This window comes from Giraffa tippelskirchi, chromosome 10, assembly GCF_054371585.1.
Source record: "Giraffa tippelskirchi isolate mGirTip1 chromosome 10, T2T-mGirTip1v1.2.pri, whole genome shotgun sequence".
Lineage (NCBI taxonomy): Eukaryota > Metazoa > Chordata > Mammalia > Artiodactyla > Giraffidae > Giraffa > Giraffa tippelskirchi.
Window position 1 is genome coordinate 75890296 of NC_137284.1, and position 24575 is coordinate 75914870.

Sequence of the window (24575 nt, forward strand, 5' to 3'; positions counted from 1 at the left end):
TTTTTGGCTTTCCCAGTGCATATAAAAGTTATACTTACACTATTCTGTAGACCATTAAGTATGCAAAAGCATTGTCAAAAAATAATGTACATACATTAATTTAAAATACTTTACTGCTAAAAAATGCTAAGTATTATCTGGGCCTTCAGTGAATCATCATCTTTTTGCTGGATGGGGCCTTGCCTGGATGCTGATGTCTGCTTGCCTGGATGCTGATCTGCTGATCAGGGTGGTGGTCGCTAAAGGTTGGAGTGGTTTTAGCAGTTTCTTAAAATAAGACAGCAGTGAAGTTTGCTGCATCAACTGACTCTTCATTTCATGAAGGATTTCTCTGTAGCATGCAATGCTGTTTGATAGTAGATACAGCAGTATTTCTTTCAAAACTGGAATCAATCCTGTCAAACCCTGCCACTACTTCATCAACTAAGTTTATGTAATATTCTATGTCCTTTGTTGTCATTTCAAAAATCTTCATGGCAACTTCACCAGGAGTAGATTTCATCTCAAGAAACCACTTTCTTTGGTCATCCATAAGAACCAACTCTTCATCTGTAAAAGTTTTTTATCATGAGATTATAGCGATTCAGTTACACCTTCAGGTTCCACTTTTAATTCTAGTTCTCTTGTTATTTCCACCATATCTGCAGTTATTCCTCCACTGAAGTCTTCAATTCCTCAAAGTGATTCATGAGTGTTAGAATTAACTGCTTGCAAACTCCTGTTATTGGTATTTTGACCTCTTCCCATAAATCACAAATGTTTTTGATGGTATCTAAAACGGTTAATCCTTTTCAGAAGTTTTCTATTGACTTTGCCCAGCTCCTTTGGAAGAATCGTTATCTATGTCAGCAATAGCCTTATTGAAATACATGTAAGAAATGTATTCCTTGAAGAAAACTTGAAAGTTTAATTTACTCCTTTACTCCATGGCTGCAGAATGATCTTGTGTTAGGAGGCATGAAAATGAATTAATCTTGAATATCAAAGCACTTAGATGACTAAGTACATTTTCAATAAGCAGTAATATTTGAAAAGAATTTTTTTTTGAGCAGTCAGTCACAAAAGTGATCTAAAAATAGTCAGTAAACCATATCATAAGCAAATATGCTCTTATTCCAGGCTTTGTTCTTCCACTTATAAAGTGGAATAAGCAGAGGAGATATATCATAATTCTTAAGGGCCCTGCTGCTGCTGCTGCTGCTAAGTCGCTTCAGTTGTATCCGACTCTGTGCGACCCCATAGACGGCAGCCCACCAGGCTCCCCTGTCCCTGGGATTCTCCAGGCAAGAACCCTGGAGTGGGTTGCCATTTCTTTCTCCAATGCATGAAAGTGAAAAGTGAAAGTGAAGTCACTCAGTCGTGTCCAACTCTTCGCGACCCCATGGACTACAGCCTACCAGGCTCCTCCATCCATGGGATTCTCCAGGCAAGAGTACCGGAGTGGGGTGTTATTGCCTTCTCCCTTAAGGGCCCTAGGATTTTTCAAATAGTAAATGAGTATTGGCTTCAACTTGAAGTTACCAGTTGCATTAGCCCATAACAGGAGAGTCAGCCTGTCCTTTGAAGCTTTAAAGCCAGGCATTGACTTCTCCTCTCTAGCTATGAAAGTCCTAGATGACATTGTCTCTCAAAATAAGGCTGTTTTGTTTACAATGAAAATTTGTTGTTTGGTGCAGCCTCTTTTTATCAATTATTAAATGCCTTAGCTAGATCTTCTGGATAATTTGCTGCAGCTTCTATATGAACACTTGCTGCTTCACCCTGTACTTTCATTTTATGGAGACTGTCTTTCCTTAAACTTCATGAACCAACATCTGCTAGCTTCAGACCTTTTTTTCTGTGGCCTCCTCACTTCTCTCTGCCTCCAAAGAACTGAAGAGAATTAGGGCCTTGCTCTGGATTGGGTTTAGGCTTAAGGGAATGTAGTAACTGGTTTAATCTTTTATCCAGACCATTAAAACTTTCTTCATATCAGCAGTAAGGCTGCTTCACTTTCCTATCATTTATGTCTTCACTGGAGTAGCACATTTGATTTCCTTCAAGAACTTTTTCCTTCCATTCACAACTTGGCTAACTGTTTGGCACAAAAGACCTAGCTTTCGGCCTGTCTCGGCTTTCAACCTGCCTTTCTTACTCAGCTTAGTCAGTTTTAGCTTTTGATTTAAATTGAGAGGTATGAGATTCTTCCTTCACTTGACTGCTTAGAGGCCCTGCATAGTTATTAACCGGCCTAATTTTATTTCTGTAGTGTCTAAAGGAATAGAGAGGCCTGAGATGAGGGAGAGAGATAGGAGAATGGCATGTCGGTGGAGCAGTCAGAACACATTTAATATTTACTGATTTTATTGTCTTATATGGGCATGGTTCATGGTGCACCAAGACAATTACAATAGTAACATCAAAGATCACTGGTCACAGATCATCATAACAAATATAATAATAATGAAAAAAATAAATATTGTAAGAATTGCCAAATGCTGCACAGAGACATAAAGTGAACAAATGTTGGTAAAGTGGTACTAACAGACTTGCTTGATGCACAAACGTGAAGTTTGCAAAAACACAGTAACTACAGAGCGCAATAAAGTGAAGCGCAATAAGATGGGTGAGCCTGTAGATGCTTTTAGCTCTACGTTAAAGAATTCAAGCTTCAGAGTACTCCAGAATTGGGCCTTTGAGTTCTTTGGAACTGCCACAGTGGTAGAGGACCTACTGACTGGTCAATCCAATTTAAGATATTTGTTAGAGGCCCCTTATTGACAAGCACAGAACACCCAGAAAAATCCCAAGAAATATTGGATTACCTAAACTTTGGTAGTATCTCTCCAGCATAGCAGCCCTCCTATATATGACTTACCTACAAGGAATTTGGGTCTCCAAGAACTTTACACTTAATAGAATAAATTCACCTTTCTAAGGTTTGGGGGATGCTGTACAATAAGTGGCCTGAGAACAGTCTGAATTAGCTGGTCATACAAAGAAGGCTATTGGATGTTGCCGAGATATATAGTGACCCCCTCTATCTAAAAGATGACAGGAGATGCTACATGAACACTGGGAGACTAGCAAGGAATTCTAGAATCTGAGAGGGCATTATCAACAACTTATATAACAATTTATGTATTAAAAATGGCATATTTGGTAAAAAGGCCTTTCATTCATCTCCCTTTTTAACTGTTGGTGTGCAAAGGTGAAGTATGATGTAAAACTGGGTGTTTCAAGGTTGTTTAGGAGGCAAGGAAACAATGGCCACAGGTACACTTGCATGTGAAAAAGAAACTTAGGAACAGAGTTTGGACTTGGGTTGTTGTTTGGGAACAGAGCAGAATCTCCCAGGGAAGAAGGGGTAGATCAACTGACCTATCTCTGCACACTCAGTGGATCTGAAAAATGGATCTGACAGGATGGAGAGGCACTCAGGAGCCTGGGTCATGCTAAAGAAGCAGCTCCTATTTACCATTCAAAAATAATCGTACTTGATTATATATTTAAAAGGGCTTCCCTGGTGGCTCAGATGGTAAAGAATACACTTGCAATGCAGGAGACCTGAGTTCGATCCCTGGGTTGGGAAGATCCCCTGGCAGAGGGCATGGCAACCCACTCCAGACAGAAGCCTGGCCGGCTACAGTCCATGGGGTGAGAAAGAGTCGGACAAACGACTGAGCGACCAAGTACAAGCACATATATTTAAAAAGGCAGCTTGGGAGTCTTGAGCAGAAGCACAAATGTTGAACATGAAGGGGGTGAGGCATGAAGTCCATGGGGAAACTGAGTGAAAAACATGGGTTCAGAGATTAGACCTGGGGTGTTGCAGGATGATTTAACTTTTCTGAATGGAATGCTGCTGTTTTGCCAGCATTAATTGATCCAGCTGAATGGACTGACTCTCTGTAGCAGCTTAACGATACTGTGTGATCTCTAAAAGATAACACATATTTGGGAGCCAGACAGAATTGAAATGTAATCATGTAATAAAAGGATCTAGCAAATTCCTCAAGGAAGTTTTTACTGATCTTCCCAATCTCCCTCTTAGGTGACATCCTCCTGTCATTTGCCACCATTGCACCCAGCCTGTTCTTTTCATAGCACACTTGTGTGATATGTTAGTTTTTGCCATTACTCTATAAACTTTACAAGACAGAAGATTGAATGCCATGATTAAACAATTAGACAGATATTAAACAATTAGCAAATAATTCAAGAATGGACAAATGCCATCCAAATCCTTACAGTTTCAAATTCCTTGAGAGGTAGAATTTTCTGCCCTCTGTTCCCAGATGATAATGTCTTTTCCTCTTTTGACCAAATCTTTGTCCATTCTCTTGCTTCTACTCAAAAAATATTTTAATAATACCAACAGTTCTGCCCACGGGAAGGGGAGAAACAGTTATAGTAAAACCCTGGTTACCTACAGTGCATGTGAAAGGTGGTATCTTAATTAAATCCATGGTCATTCATATTTTGATGCTTTCTTTTGAAAATCTTTTAAAGATATATTTATAAACTTTTCTGTCTTGGTAAGTACATCATTCAGACTTAGAGATCTGAGGAAGCCTCACAGTTACCATTCAATCAATAAATCAAAACAAAAGGTACTGTTTGAGCACCTACTCATACTAGTATACATACAAACTAGTAGCATTTGTATTAGTTGCTGTGGGAATGGAGGAGAAGTAAGATATCATGGAGGTGGTTTAGCTAAGCTTAGAAACTGTGTGAGTACATAACACAGAATAGTGATGTGGGGCTGATGTGGGTGATCTAGGGTCATTAGTGTTGCAGGGCTTTTGACTTCTCCTGAATTAGACAAGATATAGGTTAAGTGTATCCTGGTGGCAAGAGAGAAACTTGAAGTCCCTTCTAAATATTAATACTTAAATTTTAAAATTTCCTGTGCTTCAGCAGAGAATTCAAGTGGAGAACCTTGATTAACTGAAGGTTTCAACTACTTAGGTTTTACTATACATATGGTTCACCTTTTCAGGCACAATGTATTCCTAGAAACCATCATAAAGTGCATCAACATAAAGCAAATTCAGGCTGTGTATCCCTTACCCTAAAGGTATATGTGATTTACTTGCACTGTCTTTAGTTATTAGCAGAAATTGTTAAGTCAGTGTATATTTCAGTCTTTGTCTAAGACTATAAGTCAGTCTTTGTTTAAGAGAACAAAGAAAAATTTGAGTTAAAGTAATTTAGGTATTCTAGGTAATATAAAGGTAAGGCTGGATCATATCTTAAGTGTGAGGACTTGGTAGAAGAGTTTGCGGATTTGAAGAGAAAGAATTAGAATAATGAATGTGAGAAGCTATGATGGAAAGTCAACAAAAGATGAATCAGCAAGGCCTAGGGGTTAGGTAGGTGAGAAAGAAATTTGGAAGGAACAGTGCCCCACAAAAACAGCTTCAGATGCTGATATAAGTTGTTGCTTAGGGGATACATAAACACTACTTCTGAGTATTTTCAACTTTATGTTTAGAATTCTTGGTTCAGGAGCCTGCCTTCTGTCTCATCCTCTGGCTCCTCTTGAATTTGTCCTTTATCTTACTTCTTTTGGTCTTTGGGTCTAATAACTCACTCATGGTTTCATGATCCATTGGCCCCAGTAGCTCATGAGAATATCCTGCTGCAGTCCTGGACCTCAGGGATTCCCAACAATTCTGTCTAAGGTGGAGGTAGTGAGAGTGATATGGGTGATTTTATGGATTTGGGTAAGCTGAAAATCATGAGCAAGATAATGAACGCATTGTAAACTTTAGAAAAGTACCTGGTGATGATAACAAAGATTGGGAGGGGCATATTAAATAATAGCTGTGAGCTTGGAAAGAATAGAAGTTGATACATCTTGGGAGGCAGGGAGGTGAGGAATCGGGGGGGAGAACCCTACAAACAGTAAGAGCAAGATTAAGGTGTTGGTTGAAGATTTACCCAAAGAATGATGGAATTCTCCAGGCAAGAATACTGGAGTGAGTTGCCATTTCCTTCTCCAGGGGATCTTCCTGACTCAAACCTGGGTCTCCTGCTTTGCAGGCATATTCTTTATCATCTGAGCCACCAGGAAAGTCCCCCGAAGAATGATAAACTCTAATAAAGCTGAGTATTGACAAAGCGGAAGCAATAGCTGGACCATTTGGGGAAATATGGAGACTATGGAGTGAGAATTTCAAAGCACAATACGTACTACAGTTCATGTTAGACTATCAGTATAAAATGTCCTGAATTCCCCATCTCTTGGTGGTTTTGTAAGAAAATATCCTTGTCCTTGGAAAGTACACCTTGAAGATTATGAGGTGAAGCACTGATCATTGATATACATGTATAAAGAAGTACCTAGTCAAAGTCCAGCCCATGGAAGTAAATTGGGCAATTAACTGAAATCATTTCGGTAATTTAAATACTATAAAATATTAAATTTCATTCCTACAAGATAGAGCTAGGTGAAAATTTTAAATCATAAATCAGAATTTTCTTTGCCTCAGTAGAAAAGTAAAATGAATATTATAAGAGACACTGAAGTATTTAGAATCACCTTTAGCTAAAACGTAAAAAAGAGATTTTACTATAGAGAATGGAATATAAAACATATTATTAATGTGTACTTCAAACTATAGTAGAAACTAATACTAATTACTAATACTAAGCAATAATATTAGTACTAATTACTAAGATACTTAATCTTACACTTGGTGTTAGTACCACTCCTTTCAGTTTTTCATGCTGCTGAAGGCTTGCAAGAATTAAATTAAAATAGAAAATAATAAAATTAAACAATAAAACAATTAATTAATAAAATAATTAAAATTAATTTTAATTTAATAAAATAATAATTAAAATATAAAAAATAATTTTTGAATTTGAAAACTATTTTATCATCTCACAGCTGAGCTCAATCCATTTGAAAGAGCATTACAATAAATCACCCCTTGATCTGAACAGAAGTTATATAAGCCAGGTAAATACAGTATAGGGATAAATGACTTTAGTTAACTGATTGATTAAATTGATGTGTATGCCAAAAGATTTATATAATATGCCACTGGCATACTTTTTAAAAATCACATAAAGTAATTTAATATTTTTATATGTATTCTCAAGAAAGGAATCTATTTCTCCATTGTGCTATGATTATCCTTTATCTAACAAATAATACTCCATCAAATTTAATTTACAATATTAATCTTAAACTTATTGACAAAATTTACATCAATAAGTCAACCTTACTGATAAAATTTACATCATTCAAAGTGCCAACTGAACAGTTTTTGAGTTATGTATAGACCTGCCAAACTAACACTAGAAACAACATACAGAACAGTTTCATCCCAGCAAAAATTTGTTTGTGCTTCTTTGTTGACCAAGTTAAAATATAAAACAATGAGTGATTCTGTGTTACAGCCAACTGATGAATAACTAATGTATCTAACATATAAGGTTTTGGATGACCTTTAAAAATACACCTTTCATATTATAAATTTATCTTAAAATATCCCCACAAACTAACAGGAATGTACATGCTATAAAGCAAGAGTTTTCCACTAATCATATCATTTAAACTCATATTCCACTTTTTAAAGTGTTTTCATAACATAGTGGATGAATACAGCATTTAAGAGGAGGAGCACTTTCCCTACTTCATCAGCAAGGAAGCAAAACCTCAGCAAAGTTAAATTATGAAGCTAAGGTCTGAGAATAGGCAATTAGGGCAAGAACAAGTTGCCTGCTTCCCTGTTCCAGATTTGGCTTCCAGGGCAGAAATGGAAATTCACAAATGGAAACTGCAACTGCAAACACCATTTCAAGTGCTTCTGCCTAATTAGCATGCAGCCCAGAACTGTCCCCTGGCAAGAGATTGGGGAAACACAGTTGTAAAAGGAGAAGCTCTCCCGCTTGCTGAAAAAGTGCCAACCAATCTGATTCAGGCACATGGTAAGACATTCAAGCTGAGGCTTTGGTGTTAAAACTCAAAGTTTCCTTGTGCATAGAAATAAAATGAATTTTGAAAAGGGCACCGAAGTACTTAGGGAAGTCTTTGGCACTGAGGACAGAAAATAATTCTACTGGGGAGAATCTAACATCCCCATCTCCAAAGTTAGACTGATGATAGGAAAAGTAATGACATGCTACTAATATGAAAGAACTGTCTTCAGCTACATGGGAATCATTATTGAGTCATCACTTAAGAATTAATAATAGTACTAATTAACAAGAGTTTTAAAATCATACTTTGGTATAACTGTCTTTCTTTATGTTTTCTTCTATTCTATATAGGACAACGTTTAAGAGAAAAGATTCTGTAGTCAGAATTGGATTCACACTTGTTCTCTGAGCTTTCTAGTTTACCTTAGTTCCTCTTCTTTAAAATGGGTATAACAGTGCTTTCTCCATAAGACTTTTATAAATTTTTAGTGAGATAATACATATGAAGTGCTTGATACAGGGCCCAAGAGAGAATAATCACTTAATAAATATTTGGAGTTTCCCCACTTATTTTATCCTATTGTATATATAGAGTGGATTTTCAAGTGGCAGAGTCAACTATAGATACCCTTTTGTTCTCTGAAATGTAATTACAGGAAAACCAAATGCTGAATGAGCTAAAGCTCACTCTTTGAGTTTTAGTTTATTTTTTTATTTAGAGCAAAATTCTTTACAATACAAGGTGTTTCTCTGCTGCTCTAATCAAATGCACACCTACAACATGACTTCAGGATTAAAAGATATAATGAAAAAAATGTATTCCTACTATCCTTGGGCATTTTTCTTTACCTCCTTAACTAAGAAATGAACAGTACTTGATTTTTTTTTAGGTAGGAGAAAGGAAATTCATACATGCCAAGAGTTGGAGAGGAAAAACCCCTAGAACTCTAGTGTGCTAGATTAAAAAACATTATTTAGAGGAACAGAGTGGGAAACCGGTGAATATTTTGGCTTTTATAAAAAGGGAGTGTGCCTCATAAATAGGACAGTTGGAATGTATGGAAAAGTTCCAGTTAAAACAAGACACAAAGCACATGACTAATATTGCTTTTCCAAGTTAGACAAATGCAGCTTTAACCAGAATTTGTTTCAGAGGGGCCTCTGGAGCCCTCCTTGAATCTTGAGATTTTCATCTTTTTTCAAGTTCCAAGTCTGAAATAGGAAAGCCATACTGAGATATGCTGTGTTTTTGTCCCTCACTTTTCTTTCTGAGTTTCCCTCACTTTGTCACAAATTTTTACCAGGTGAGTGAATGTCAGAAGACAAACTGGTATACACAGGCAAAGAAGCAAATGCAAAACTGGATTTGAGCCTCTTCAGGAACTATCTTGTTTTATGTTGGATACCTGTGTAGCCTACCAAAAGAATATTCACTGTTTAGGAAATAATATGAACTGCAAAGTCATTTTCAAATGCAAATGACAAATATTCTTTATAGTCTTTCATCTTCTTGCCATTTCAAAGAAGATATCTAAAAAAAACAACCAAACAAATTTTCAGCCAGATTTCTGTATTTTACCTATCCTTCAAACCTGATGGATCTTCCTCAATGTGAAGAGATTCCTTCAATAATAATTCATGGTGTTTTATTTCTCCTTTTACATTTTCCATCACCTGAGTATGAATTGCCTTGTGTTTTGTTATTATTTCTTGTTCTATGCACAAAACAACTGCGCATTTAGGATGACCTGAGGCCTCAGCTTGCCTAAGGAGTTTCAGTTTACACCTGTTTCACCAGTGTAACTAATAGTTCCCCCTTTCAAGTTAAAGGTGCTCTGGTGTAGAGCATAAGTTATACAGTCACCCAAGGTGGTTTGCAGTCAGAACTTTTTCAAAGCAAAGGTGGTTAAAATGTATATAAATGAGCCACAATAAAAGTTTTGATATGAACTCCTCCAGATGAGCCTTCTTGCTGTGTCCATTTCAACACAAATGAGTGCAATCAATGGCTTCACAATGGTTCTTGTAAATTCCATCACGAATTAAGAGTTTTGATTTCTGTCATTCCAGCACACTTTAAATACTGACTCATGTTGGGATTGCCCCAAACAGGGCAGGGCAGACTAATGGAATGTGAAGCATTGCCCTAACATTTCTTAACCTGCCCAGTGTTTAAAGTGGCTTTATTTTCTCCATTTATGCTCCAAAAATTTTTGTGCTAGCATAAAAACTGTATTGTATTCACATGATATTTTTTGCTGTGTAACAAGGAGGGTTGAAATTTGTCCCTGAGACAAGGATTACATATAATAAAAAGCCACATATAATAAAAGTCTAATAAACCTAGTCAATGAGAAGAAAACATACTAGTGCTATTTCCTAACATTTGCATTACAAGGAAGTTCTGCTCAGTAAAAAGTTACTCAATCTCACAGGGGCAAAGAACATTTGCTGAAATGGAATATGATTTAGATCTGAACAATAAGAAAAATAAAATAAGGGCATCCCTGGTGTTCAGTGGTAAAAACAAAATCCACCTGCCAGTGCAGGGCACATGTGTTCGATCCCTGATCCAGGAAGATCCCACATGCCTTGGAGCAACTACTTAGCCTGCGCTCTAGAGACCCTGATAGCTCAGTTGGTAAAGAATCCACCTGCAATGCAGGAGACCCCAGTTTGATTCCTGGGTTGGGAAGATCTGCTGGAGAAGGGATAGGCTACCCAATCCAGTATTCTTGGGCTTCCCATGTGGCACAGCAGGTAAAGAATCCACCTGCAATGCAGGAGACCTGGGTTCAATCCCTGGGTTGGGAAGATCCCCAGAGAAGGGAAAGGTTACCCACTCCAGTATTCTGGCCTAGAGAATGCCATGGACTGTATAGTCCATGGGATCACAAAGCGGCAGACTGAGTGACTTTTGCTTTCACTTTCACTTTCTAGAGACCAGGAGCCCCAACTGCTGAGCCCATGTGCTGCAAACTGAAGCCCATGCACCCTAGAGCTTCTCTGCAATAAGAGAAGCTGCCACAATGAGAAGCTTGCTCACGGCACCTAGAGAGCAGCCCCTGCTCTCTGCAACTAGAGAAAGCCCAGACAGCAATGAAGAACCAGCACAGCCAAAAATAAATAAATAATTTTTTAAAAAAGAGAAAGAAGGCAAGTGAATTTGGTAGTTTTGCATCTGATAATGGTAGCATTCAAAAGTGCTATTTCAATTCAGTATCATTCCATTGGGAAGATCCCCTGAGGAGGAAATGGCAATCCACTCCAGTATTCTAGCCTGGGAAATCATGGACTGAAGAGCCTGGTGGGCTGCAGTCCATGGGGTCACAAAGAGTCAAACAGGACTTAGTGACTATATAACAACAACAAAAATCATTCCATCACATTTTCAATGTTCTTTAGAAAGAAACTAACCTTGCTTTTAAAAAAATCAGCAGAACTATTATCGGAAGACCCATGTAAGGAAAAGAAATTTGTCACTATAGGTATATTTGTGTTTTTTTCACATTTGGAAACATCAACATAAGTTCATCCAGATGTGAAATATTAAATAAACATAGTTATATTGCCTTTTGCAAAAATATGTTTGAGAAAGAAAGATTATTTAAAAATGCAAATAATCAGAGCTAGAAAGACATCAGAAATTAAATAGATAAACTCAATTTAGAATATCAATTATTCAGGCTTCCCTGGTAGCTCAGCTGGTAAAGAATCTGCTTGCAATGCCTCATTACACATTTATTGAGTGTGTACCAGGTGCTAGGCTCACACACTGAGGAAAGAAAGAAAACAGATATAATCACCTGTTTTCTAGGAACTGACAGGCTAGTAGGTTTACTTTTCCAAGGTAAATCAAAACATGAAAAATCAGTCTCTTTATGATAGATAATCTGTTTTTTTAATGCTATGCTTAACATTTCTAAAAAAGTATTTACATTAATTCTGCTCACCTTTCTCTTATTTTTTCATTGATATATAGTTGACATATAATATTGTAATTTACTGATATACAACATAGTGATTTACAATTTTTAAATGTTATATTCCATTTATAGGTACTGTAAAATATTGGCTATATTCCCTATGTGATACAATATATCCTTGTAGTTTTTTTTTAAAACATAATAATTTGTACCTCTTAATCCCCTAACTATATCTTGCTCCTTCCCCCCTTCTTTCTCCTCACTGGTAACTACTAGTTTTTTTCTCTAAATCTATGAGTCTGTTTCCTTTTTGTTATATTCACTAGTTTGTTTTATTTTATATATTCCACATATAAATCATATCATACAGTATTTATGTTTCTCTGACTTATTTCACTTAGCATAATACTCTTCAATTCATCCATGTTGTTGCAAATAGCAAAATCTACTCTTCTTTATGGCTGAGTAATATTCCATTGTCTATAATAGAAGATACAGAAGATGTGTTACATATATAAACATATATGTATATAACATATATATAACATATATAAATATATATATAACATATATAAATATATAAATGGAATATTTATACATATATATAGGCTTCCCTGGTAGCTCAGTTGGTAAAGAATCTGCCTGCAGTGCAGGAGACTCAGGTTCGATCCTGGGGTCAGAAAAATCCCATGGAGAAGGAAATGACAACCACTCCAGTATTCTTGTCTGGAAAATCTCATGGACAGAAGAGCCTGGCGGGCTATACAGTCCATGGGGCTGCAAAAGTTGGACATGACTTAGCAACTAAACCACTATATATATATATATCACATTTGCTACATCCATTCATCCATTGATGGACACTTACATTGCTTCCATATCTAGGCAACTGTAAATGATGCTGCTATGAATATCTTATTAATTTATCCTTTGAAACAGATGAAAAATTATCTTAGGCATTGTGTTCATCTGCTAGTAAAAGGGCCTTTAAAAACAGTGGCTTAAGGAAGATTGGTGTGAATTTTCCTCTTAATGTCAGAAACAGTTCTGAGGGACAACCCAGAAAGAGGGGAGCAACTCCACAGAGATGAGCAGCTTGGGCTACTTTGTTTTTGCAATCTTTACTATTTGTCTGTCTGTCATGAGACAAACAGACTGTGGCTGTCATGAGAAAGGTTACCTCACATCTGAAGATTGCTGCTGCTGCTCGGGACATCACATCCATGTTCTAGGCAGGAAGAAGGAAGACAGGCATAAGGCAAAAGGGGCCTTCCAGCTGAATCAGCCCTCTTTTTTGAGGAACTCTGACAGAAGCCCCATTCAGCAACTTCTGCCTCCTCATCCTAGTCATCAGAACTAATCATATGACCACATAAGAGAGGCTGGAAAAGGTGGTGATCCAGATCTTCTCAATGTCATATTCAGCAAAACTAGGATACTGTTAGTCGGAGAAGGCAATAGCATCCCACTCCAGTACTCTTGCCTGGAAAATCCCATGGACGGAGGAGCCTGGTAGGCTACAGTCCATGGGGTCGCTAAGAGTCGGACACGACTGAGCGACTTCACTTTCACTTTTCCCTTTCATGCACTGGAGAAGGAAATGGCAATCCACTCCAGTGTTCTTGCCTGGAGAATCCCAGGGATGGCAGAGTCTGGTGGGCTGCCATCTATGGGGTCGCACAGAGTCGGACACGACTGAAGTAACTTAGCAGCAGCAGCAGCAGCAGCAGGATACTGTTAGTAAAGAACCAGGCAGGCAAACAGCTGTCCTCTGCCTGTTGCCGCTGCTGCTGCTGCGTCACTTCAGTCGTGTCCTACTCTGTGCGACCCCACAGATGGCAGCCTACGAGGCTCCTCCATCCACGGGATTTTTCAGGCAAGAACACTGGAGTGGGGTGCCATTGCCTTCTCCGCTCTGCCTACTACTCTAATTATTTATCGCTATTTAGTGTACCTCATTATAGGAGATATTTATGGCACCCCATCCAGAGTCCTTTTATAGGCTAGCACACCATCCCCAGCTACTCTGAATTTTGGCTGTTAATGGCTCCAAGTGCCACCTTCTCAGAATTGGCTTCCATCGAAGTGACCCACATGGCTCAAAGATAAATGGGACTTTAATCCACCCTGTCCCCTTCCTATGCCCTCCAGGCTGCCTGCAACCAATGAGTGACTGGTATGAAGGTATAAAAGTCAGACCACCTTTGCCTCAAGGTGGAAAAGCACTGTGGTATCAATTTGCTATGACTTCTGGGTGGGATTAGGCTGAGATCAGACTTTGCACCAACATATTTGCTAAGCAAATGAGCAATTCAATTTTGTATTATATGTGTGAACTCCCAAGGAACAAATGAAGAAAAAGAGAAATACCAATGGCTATATTACTTCCTTGCTCTCCCTCTTTTGAGATCCTGCCTCAGGCACTAACTTCCTTGTAATATATTTCTAAGCTTTACCCAGCTTCCCTACCCAGATCCATGTTTTCCAAACAGCTTCCCACATTTCCATCTTTTCTCTGTTGCCTCTTCACTTAATCCTTATTAAAATTTAACAGTGAAAAAAAAAATTAACTTTGACTTTGGTGGTTTTGTTTCCTGTGCCTGATTTTCTAAGGAAGAGCCATAAATCACCTCCTCCTTCTCTATATTTTTTGAGGGGCCTTTAGTAAACAGTTCTCAATTAAAACTTGGAATAACCAGATAATTGCAAGTGATTAGAGCACAAATCTATTTCTTTGTTTTCATTTTTATATCAAATGATAGTACATTAAATTTCATGTACGTGAGAGCTTTCAGTAAAAAGGTAATATATTTCAAAAATATCTAACATTTACATGACTATGATATACATCTAGAACAAAGAAACTCTGAGGTTATATTCCAAACTTTATTCTGTGTGTACTCAGTTTGCCTAGTTTTGACTGTTATCAAAATAGAATACATATCCATTATAATATGATTTGTTTTTTTTAAAGGAAGCAGTTTTATATAATTACCCAAGTTTAATTTAATTTGTACAGTAAATGCAATCAAGAAGAGGATACTGTCTGGAAAAAAATGCATTTCTGCATTTTTCACAAATTATTCTGTCTAGAAGTAACAGGAGAATCTAAAATGATTAATTCTAAATAACAAGTACAAAAATCTTTATTAGTTTTCATTGTTCATTATTCCAGATAACTATGGATATCCTTTGAATTTTGTTGAAATTCTATGGTCTAGACTTTAGAACACAAAAATGTTTCCTAAACTTCCACTTGATCTGATAATTTGATTTATGGAAAGATCCCAAGTAAACACTGAAATTTCTACTGTCTTTAGGTTATTTTTTCCTGGCCCAATCAATTTCTTCCTCTTTTTTACTTCTATAAATTAAACATTCTCAAAATAATATTAATAAACATATCATTTAAAACAAAATACATAAATGAGTGTCATGAGCATGTAATTTCTTGATTTTTTGTGTACTCTATCCTATTAATGATTACTATTTATTACACTTCATGACAGACAGTTATAGAGGTTTTCTTCACTTGTATCATAAACACTTAATTCTGGAAAATAATTCAAAAATTATTCAAATTAAGTCAATGTTCACTTTGCAAAATTTGAACAAAATGAAAGTGTTCTAAGAGATTTTCAGAAATCCATTTAGAGTCATGCCAAATTGTATTGTAATAGATTGGACTGATGTGCATATATTTGACTAAATTGTTCGGTTTTTCTCTAGTTGTGGCAAGCAGGGGTTACTCTCTCATTGCAGTGCATGGGCTTCTCACCGAGGTGGCTTATTGGGGAGCATGGGCTCCAGAGTACATAGGCTTCAGTAGTTGAGGCACATGGATTTAGTTTTCCTGTGGCATGTGGAATCTTCCTGGGCCAGGGATTGAACCCATATCCTCTGCACTGGCAAGTGTATTCTTAACCACTGGACCACCAGGAAAGTCCAGGACTTTCATTTTAAAGAAAACCAGTTACATTTTAAACAAACTTAAAGACATACAATGCCTTCATTTTTTTTTTTTTAAATAGAACTAAACATATATACACAGATGTATGTGTATCCATTAGTCACTCAGTTGTGTCTGACTCTTTGTGACCCCATGTATTATAGCCCACCAGGCTCCTCTGTCCCAGGCAAGAATACTGGAGTGGATTGCTGTTTCCTTCTCTGGGGATCTTCCTGACCCAGAGATCGAACCTGCCTCTCCTGTGTTGCAGGCAGATTCTTTACTGCCTAAGCTACCAGGGAAACCCTACACAGATGTGTGTACGCACATATATAAATATATATGTATAAATATATACATGTGCATATATATATGTGTGTATATATATACACACACACACACATATATCTTATTATAATAACATTACAATAATCCCTTTATTGAGTGCCTAATATACCCCAAGCACTATTCCTGGCATGCTTGTATTTATGATACATCTCATATAAGTATTTTGATACAGGTAAAGTTAGCCCATGTTACAGTGGAAGAAATGGAACCTCAGAGAATTTAGGTAACTAGCTTAAGGGCACATAGCTGCTAAATGGCAGTGCTATGGAAATTTGGTACTTTGTTCCCAGTAACCAATTAGCAATGCTACCTCATCACATCTGTTACCTCCAGGTGTAACATGATGAGAAAAAGTAAGACTATCCACCCATGCTCATAGATCAAGGAATTTGACTTATTCAGAATGTATGCAGTTACTGACTGCTGCTGCTGCTGCTAAGTCGCTTCAGTCGTGTCCGACTCTGTGCGACCCCATAGACGGCCGCCCACCAGGCTTCCCCGTCCCTGGGATTCTCCAGGCAAGAACACTGGAGTGGGTTGCCATTTCCTTCTCCAATGCATGAAAGGGAAAAGTGAAAGTGAAGTCGCTCAGTCGTGTCCGACTCTTCGCGACCCCATGGACTGCAGGCTACCAGGCTCCTCCGTCCATGGGATTTTCCAGGCAAGAGTACTGGAGTGGGGTGCCATTACCTTCTCCAGCAGTTACTGACAGTATGATGTTAAATCCTTTATTGATTTCTGTCATGGCAGCACACTTTCTAATAAAATAGGGTTTGTGAGGCACTTAGGACTAAAATGGACACAAAAGAGAGTTCTGAGGATATGTGGTTTATAATATTATTATTCTGTTTCCACTGGCTTAAGAATTTAATCGGAATCCATTAAAAATCCTTAATTGAAACACAGTGTTGGAACATAAAGAACAAGGTGATTAAAGCCACATAACTGGACAAATACCTGGACAAGTAGCTACTACTGCCATAGAAGGAGAAGAACCACTCAAGCACACCCTCTAATGAGGTGTCAGCGCTGAAGGCTGCTAGGAGACTTTTGCTGTAAAGCAGCCTTCCCTTGATGCTGAATCAGGGATGGGAATAAACTGAGAAGATCTGGAGACTGATCACACATACACACACACACTCCTAACACTTGGTGTCTAATAGCCCACACAGTAGCATGACCATTCAGTATAAACAACTGCTGATTAGTGTGATATTTTTATGTTAGGTGTTAACTTACTTGCATACTTTAAAATTGAAAAGGAAATCCTTAAAATTATGCTTACCAAAGTGTATCTGACTCGTCTTCTCTAAAGTCTAACCATGACACTCTCTAGCAGTAATATTTGACACTATTGCCGTGGAGTTCAATTTATGGCCTTACTCCAGTTCTGCAGAACCATAAGGTCCACCTCCTTTATATCCATATATGGGATCATTTTTCCTGTAGTTAAGTAGACTCTGAGAAATGTTAGCCTTGGAACCTAGGAAATATTAACAGAACCAAAGTCTCTATCTCTCTTGGTCATTATCCTTAGGTGACGAAGTTTGAAAACAGAAGTTGGCATTAGAACTTTTGAAACAAAACAGTCAGAAAGCAAAATTCAGAGACAACAGATGGTTGCTTATAAATTCATTATTTACTACATCTGCTATAGAAGTAGGAGCCTGACTTGAACTGGGTTAACTTAAGACAGAGTCAGACAACTATTAGAAACAAAGACCAGAATCAAAGAATCTGCAGTTTCCTTTCTAGGAGACTGCAGTCTTCACTGCCAGAGCAAAAGTCTCACCTATTCAATGAAAGGCATGGTCAAATCTGATCTGAAATAGGCTTAATTCCCTCTTCTAGTTGGGCCAAGCTTCAGTTCAGTTCAGTCGCTCAGTCATGTCCTACTCTTTGAGACCCCATGGACTGCAGCACGCCAGGCTTCCCTGTCCATCACCAACACCCAAGCCTTACTCAAACTCATGTCCATTGCGTCAGTGATGCTGTCCAACCATCTCATCCTCTGTCGTCCCCTTCTCCTCTCTCCTTCAATCTTTTCCACCATCAGGGTCTTTTCCAATGAGTCAGTTCTTCACATCAGGTGGCCAAAGTATTAGAGTTTCAGCTTTTAGCATCAGTCCTTCCAGTGAATATTCAGGACTGATTTGCTTTAGGATTGACAGGTTGGATCTCCTTGCTGTCCAAGGGACTCTCAAGAGTCTTCTCCAACACCACAGTTCAAAAGCATCAATTCGTCAGTGCTCAGCTTTCTTTATCGTCTAACTCTCTCATCCATACGTGACTACTGGAAAAAACATAGCTTTGACTAGACAGACCTTTGTTGGTAAAGGAATGTCTCTGCTTCTTAATATGCTGTCTAGGTTGGTCATAGCTTTTCTTCCAAGGGTCAAGCTTAAGAGTTGGTAAAGGTCAAGTTAGGTCTGCAAATGTGCTTGATTTATAAACCTAAACTGACTTCCATTCTGGGGACAAAACTAAAAAGGTCACTCCTCTCCTAAATACTTTGAAAATAAGCAGGCTTTACAGTTTTGGAGGATAAGCCAAATGGAAAGTTTTTAGGTTATGGAGTCTTCATAGTTGGAAACCACACTCATAGTAAAGAGAGCCCAAATATTAGTTATTTTTTAGTCTCTGGAATTCTAGACTAGCAAAGAAAATTCTAGGCCAGTGCATCAGGGAAGATGTTATAGATAGTGTATTTTAAAAGCTGATGTGAAGTCAAGGACAAAGGATGAAGGGGACATAGAGAGGGATAACAGAACAATGAGATGTTAGGGTAAAATGTTTTTAGCTTAACTCATGGATGTCTGGGAAAACACAGGGAAGAATGCTCACTACCACCCCAGGTTAGCACCTCTCTGCTGTGTTTACTCTCCCGTATTCCTCTCTCTCTTCACTGCCAATGCCCATCCCATGCCACCTCCAAGTCAGAAGATTTAGAATGTTAGGGTGAATTGAGAGAGAAGAAAAGAAGAAACCAATTAGATGGGGACAGCTAGAGATTTTGTAGGTTCTATCCACTTCCATGTGTGATTGGGCACACACAGTCTTTTTTCACGCCTGTTACATGTTTAAAAGAGAGATAAACACAAATGAGAAGAAATAAAATGAGATGGCAAAGAGACATGCTATGTATCACTGCCTCTGGGGAGCCAACCTTGCCCTCTTCTCCGACCCCTGCCCTCCCCTCTAAGCAGAGTGAGAAGTTCCTCACTATATTCCCATAGTACATTGGTGATATTTTGTTACACCTATCACTCTATATTTTATTGTTTGCTTATATGGTTTTTTACCCCACCTAGATTACAAACTACTTAGAACCAAGATATCTATGATATGTACTGTGTGTCTGAAGTAATGGGTAGAATGCTGTGATTTCCCACATTTCATAGTAAAGGATGAAATATAGGAAGCATGTAATTATTCCAATAAAACCTTATGATAAAATAATTTATGACTCACTATTATATTTTCGGTATTTAAGTTTATAGTGATGTGCCTCTTTTTAATAATCTAAGTATTTAGTGGCTAGAAGGATAAAGGTAAACAGTATTTCAGCACAACTATGTTATTAACACATAATAGAAAAGTGTGGGTATCTATGCAAAAGTGAATTGGTCATGATATTAAAGTGATTCAGTCACAGAAATTAAATTAGGTTAACTAAAACAACTCATTCATTTTAGCCATTTTACTTCTAAAATGATGAATCATGCCATTTTATCTGGTTCTGATATCCTTCAAGTCAAAATAATCAATATTAATGCAGTCAGAATTACCAAGTGAACTACTCTGTATGTCCATTAAGATTGTTTCACAGAAACTTCATTCACTATGACTCAACACATATTTACATGTTGAGATTGAGGTCTGTACATGATTATTTTTATAGGAAGAATTCTAAATCCAAAACCACCTTATTGGTTCAGATAATATGAACTATGGTGAAACTTTAGCACACTAAAAAATTTGGAGGATCCTCTACCATTGTAACAGAATTTCAGACCAAACCCCCAAGACTGACTAAAGTCATATTTTTATCACCTCCTTCTCTCTAATCTTATAAAGCTAGATAATTAACTATCCAGAAAATATGGCACATATTAATTGCAGTGATCAAGTTAACTCTTCTCAAAGAAATTATATATTTTTGTTGTCACATATTTATAACTATGGGCAAGCTTATTTCAGTTTTCAAAATACACTTTGGTCTAGAACTGCACATACTTCCCAATGCAAGAGTAAACCATAATGCCTCATTTTATCCTCCATTACAGAAGACAATAGATGTGCATCTTCGAATGCAGTGTCCTGCACCAAGTGCCTTGCGCTGGGTCCGGAATGTGGATGGTGTGCTCAAGAGGTGTGCCTTTTTCCTTTCTTTCCCTTTTGTATCCTTTGTCTTTTCCTGAAAGTGACCTTGCTAGCATGATTTCATTGACCTAATATTCTGTGCCTTGAAGATGCATCAGGAAAAAAGGAAGATATTGTTGAGCATCAGAAAAATGTTCTTTGGTTTTACGCTTGGAAACAGCATGTTTGGCTGACTATAAGTATAACCTTTTTATTAGGAAAATTATGGTAATTTTAAAATGAAGTGCAAACCATTTTATGTTTTCCATCTGTTCTATAGAGAAAATTGGCAAACACAGATAGTAACTTTTGATGGGTCATAGGCTTTGTGTGAAATTCTTGCTGCAGCTTGGGGCATTATGTTATATATCCAAGTTGGATCTTTGTTTTGTGCTTGCTTATTAAAGAAAAGCAAGCTAATTTATTATTCCATCTAATTTGTTTTTATTTGAAATACTTGGAGATAAGTGATTTGCTCCCTTTCATAACACTGAACATCAATTCATTGGCTACTTATGGAAAATTTGATGCTTTTATTTGACATGTGACCCTATTCATGCAATATTGTGTACATTTAAATTCTGTGACATACAAAATATTCAGAAAATGTTTACTCTTCAAAATTAGTATTTTTGTAGTCAAATAAAGAGAAACATATCCCAATAACAAACTTTTTAGGAAAACAATTTTAGTGTTTTCCTTCCTTGTTGGGCTCTAAAGTTGTTTTCAGTTATTTCTTTTGTTGGTAATTTTCAATCAAAACTACCTTATATATTAAGTTTCAATGAAGAAGCCATCTGCTAATTTGGGGTTTTTAATGAGATTTCCTAGGTAACTTACAATTATTTACGTAGTTCCTGGAAATTGAAACTAATAGACTTTTAATGGCCTTTTGCTTGGCGTGAAGAGAAATCTCTAGCTTTTGCAACTTCTTGATTTAGTTGAAAAAACTGTACCTATCATTATCTTTACAATCTCTCCTGTTACTGCTTGCCATTATGCATCCCCCAGGAGGAAACAGAAATATGAAAAGTAGCAAAGGATGATGGTCAATACTTGCTTCTATGCAGCAAGTCAGGAAAAAGGTAGGGGAAGGGCTCATGAATAGCAACCATGTCTATAAGTAAGCAGTCCCCCTACTAACAGCCTGAAAGCTTCCTGGATGTACCATGGGCTTTATCAGTCAGAAAAACAGATGCCACTCAAAACTAGGCAGAGCTTTGCCAGAACTCATGGAGGCAAGCAATGTAATAGGACAATTCCAGAGTTTCCAGGATCAATTTCATTCCTCCTGTGATCCAAATGACCAGACAGAATTCACTCTTTTCTCTGAGCCTCCCTTTCCTCTCTCTATAGCCTAGAGTTTGGAGTTTACTTCCAGGTTTTCCTTGTCAGGTGTGCTTGATATTCATTGATATGTTGATATTTCCTGACCCTCACCCAACATTCCATTTTAGATTTTTACTGCAGCACTAAGGAAGATGATTGCCCTGGAGAAGGAAATGGCAACCCACTCCAGTATTTTTGCCTGGAGAATTCCATGGACAGAGAAGCTTGGCACGTTACAATCCATGGGGTCACAAAGAATCTGACACAGCTGAACACAAGGCACATGCTGAGGATACACAAAGAAAGATTATTACAGTTGTGAAGACTGTGCCAACTTAACTTCAGTTCCTTAGAACTTTAATGATCATAGTTTAGAGGAATTTTCAAAACATGATTCAGAAACTCAGTTGTCAGCTAAGTGCAACATGCCAGCCATATAGAATCAGTCAGCTTCCAGAGAGCACCCTTCTCCATTTCACACCTCTCTGGCACGAAAAATTGGAAGAGTCACAATTATGGGAGCAGCACTGTCAGTCCTGCCACAAGGGAGGGATTTTGTATATTCAGAGGAGGAACAGGTGGTCAAATGGAAGGAGGTAAGCCAAGAAGGAAAGTGGAGTGGCTTCCAGAGGTCCAAAGTTGTTTGCTGTTGGTCCAATCCTCAGAAGGGGATCTCAGAAAACACCCAGAAATGACTTGGCTGTTCATGTCCCAAAATATTCTTCTATGTGGTACAGGGTAGCCTAATATTTGTATTGAAAAACCAGGCTCTGAGATGAGATCAACTGGGATTCAAATCCCAGTTCCATCAGTTTCCAACTATGTATACTTGGCCATGTTAACCTACTCACTGTGAACCTCAGTTTTCCCTAATTCTAAAATAGAAATAATAACTGAAACTATGACAAGTGGTAGAGTTTAAATGAAACTGTATGTGGGAAGCACTTGGCAAACAGGCATTGCTTAAGTTACTGTAAGAGCTACAATAAGACTCAAGCAATTCATTCAGACTTAAGAAAACTGCCTGAATTAAGAACACGTTAGAGAAAGCAACCTGTGTTAAGATTCAGTCACACTGGAAGATAAAATATTTGGTTTCCTTTGTTTGCTGGGTCAATCTATTGTACTTTATTTTTGTTGGACTGTTTTTATTTTGCTTATGTGTTTATATTCAGTCACAAGTGTGTATATTCAGTCATAGCTTTTATTGTTGTCATAAACCTCAGCCTCTACATTGGGCTTTTGCAGTTCTGTGCAGTTTTCCTTTTTTTTTTCTTCTTCCTGTTTTTTTTTCTTTTCTCTTTTTTTATAATTTTAATTCTTAATTTCTTTAAACCTATTATATTGTTTCTACATTTATTCCTTTCTTTGTCTTTCCTACTGTACTTTTCCCCCTGCAGTTAATCTTTGATATATATAAATGTTCATCTAACTCTATTTAACTTTGCATATCTATTCTTTCTTTCTTTCCTTTCTTTCCTTCTTCTCAACGTATTTGTTAGTTTTGTTTTCAGTGATTTATTTCCCACTTGGCACCTCACTTTATTTTGTTTTCCAGTTTGTGCTTTAGTTAGTTTTGTACTTAACTGGTAAATATAATTTTTGATTTCCTATGTTTACTGAGTCAGCCTACTGTTTTTATTTTATTGAACTGTTTTTACTTTGCTTATGGGTATATATGTATATGTGTATATTCCATTATTTTAATTTTTATTTGCCTGATTTTGTAACTGCAATTTATCTGGGGTTCAACTTTGGTTTTTTGGTTTTGGGTATTTGTTTTAATATCACTTAATGCCATAACAAACCACTTGTGGAATCTTAGTTCCTGACCAGAAATCAAGCTCTGAGACTTTGGAGTGGGAGCACTGACTCCAAGACCCTAGACTACCAGAGAACTAACTCTAGAGAGGATCAAATAGTGAGAACTCACACAAAGGAAACCACTTAAATATAAGACTGGGCGTCATCCAACCACCAGTAGCACCCTGTGCAGGATGCCTCATCTAAACAACAAACAAAACAAAAATACAAATCCCATCATCAGCAGATAGGATTACCACTTCACTCAGCCTTGCCCATCAGAGGAAAAACAAACAAAAACTCAGCACAAATCTCACCATACATGAAGCTTACACAAACCACTGGACCAACCTTAAGAGGACAGAAACCAAAAGGAAGAAAGAATTCAACCTTGAAGCCTGGGAAAAGGAGACCTCAAACACAATGAGTTAAAAAAAAAAGAAAAGGCAGGGAAATACTACACAAATGAAGGAACAAACTAGAAACAGAGAAATCCAAATAAGAGGAAATAGGCAAATTACCTGAAAAAGAATTCAGAATAATGAGAGTAAAGGTGATCAAAAACCTTGAAAACAAAATGGAGAAAATGCAAGACTCAATTAACAAAGACTTAGAAGAATTAAAGAATAAACACAGAGACAAACAACACAATTACTGAAATTAAAAATATTCTAGAAGGAATCAATAGCAGAATGTCTGAAGCAGAAGAACGAATTAGTGAGCTGGAGGATAAAATGGTGGAAATAACTTCCGAAGAGCAGAATAAAGTATAAAGAATGAAAAGAACTGAGGACAGTCTCAGAGACCTCTGAGACAATATCAAATGTACCAACATTCAAATTATAGGGGTCCGGAAGAAGAGGAGAAAAAGAAAGGGCATGAGAAAAGTTTTGAAGAGATTATAGTTGAAAATTTCCCCAACATGGAGAAGGAAATAGTCA

The 24575-nt window shown here is 37.4% G+C and overlaps 1 protein-coding gene across 11 annotated transcripts in view; it reads left to right on the forward strand.

Annotated features, from left to right (window-relative positions):
- The window catches only part of ITGB8 (integrin subunit beta 8), a 92953-nt gene that overhangs the window by 15028 nt on the left and 53350 nt on the right, over nucleotides 1-24575 (forward strand). For 9 of the 11 annotated variants that reach the window (XM_081536771.1, XM_081536773.1, XM_081536782.1 and 6 more), the window contains one exon: nucleotides 20427-20512. In XM_081536771.1, the coding sequence (XP_081392897.1) occupies nucleotides 20427-20512 (86 nt within the window). Of the gene's footprint in view, nucleotides 1-10857; nucleotides 11074-20426; nucleotides 20513-24575 lie in introns of all 11 variants that reach the window. The other 2 variants (XM_081536777.1, XM_081536776.1) reach the window with 1 other exon arrangement.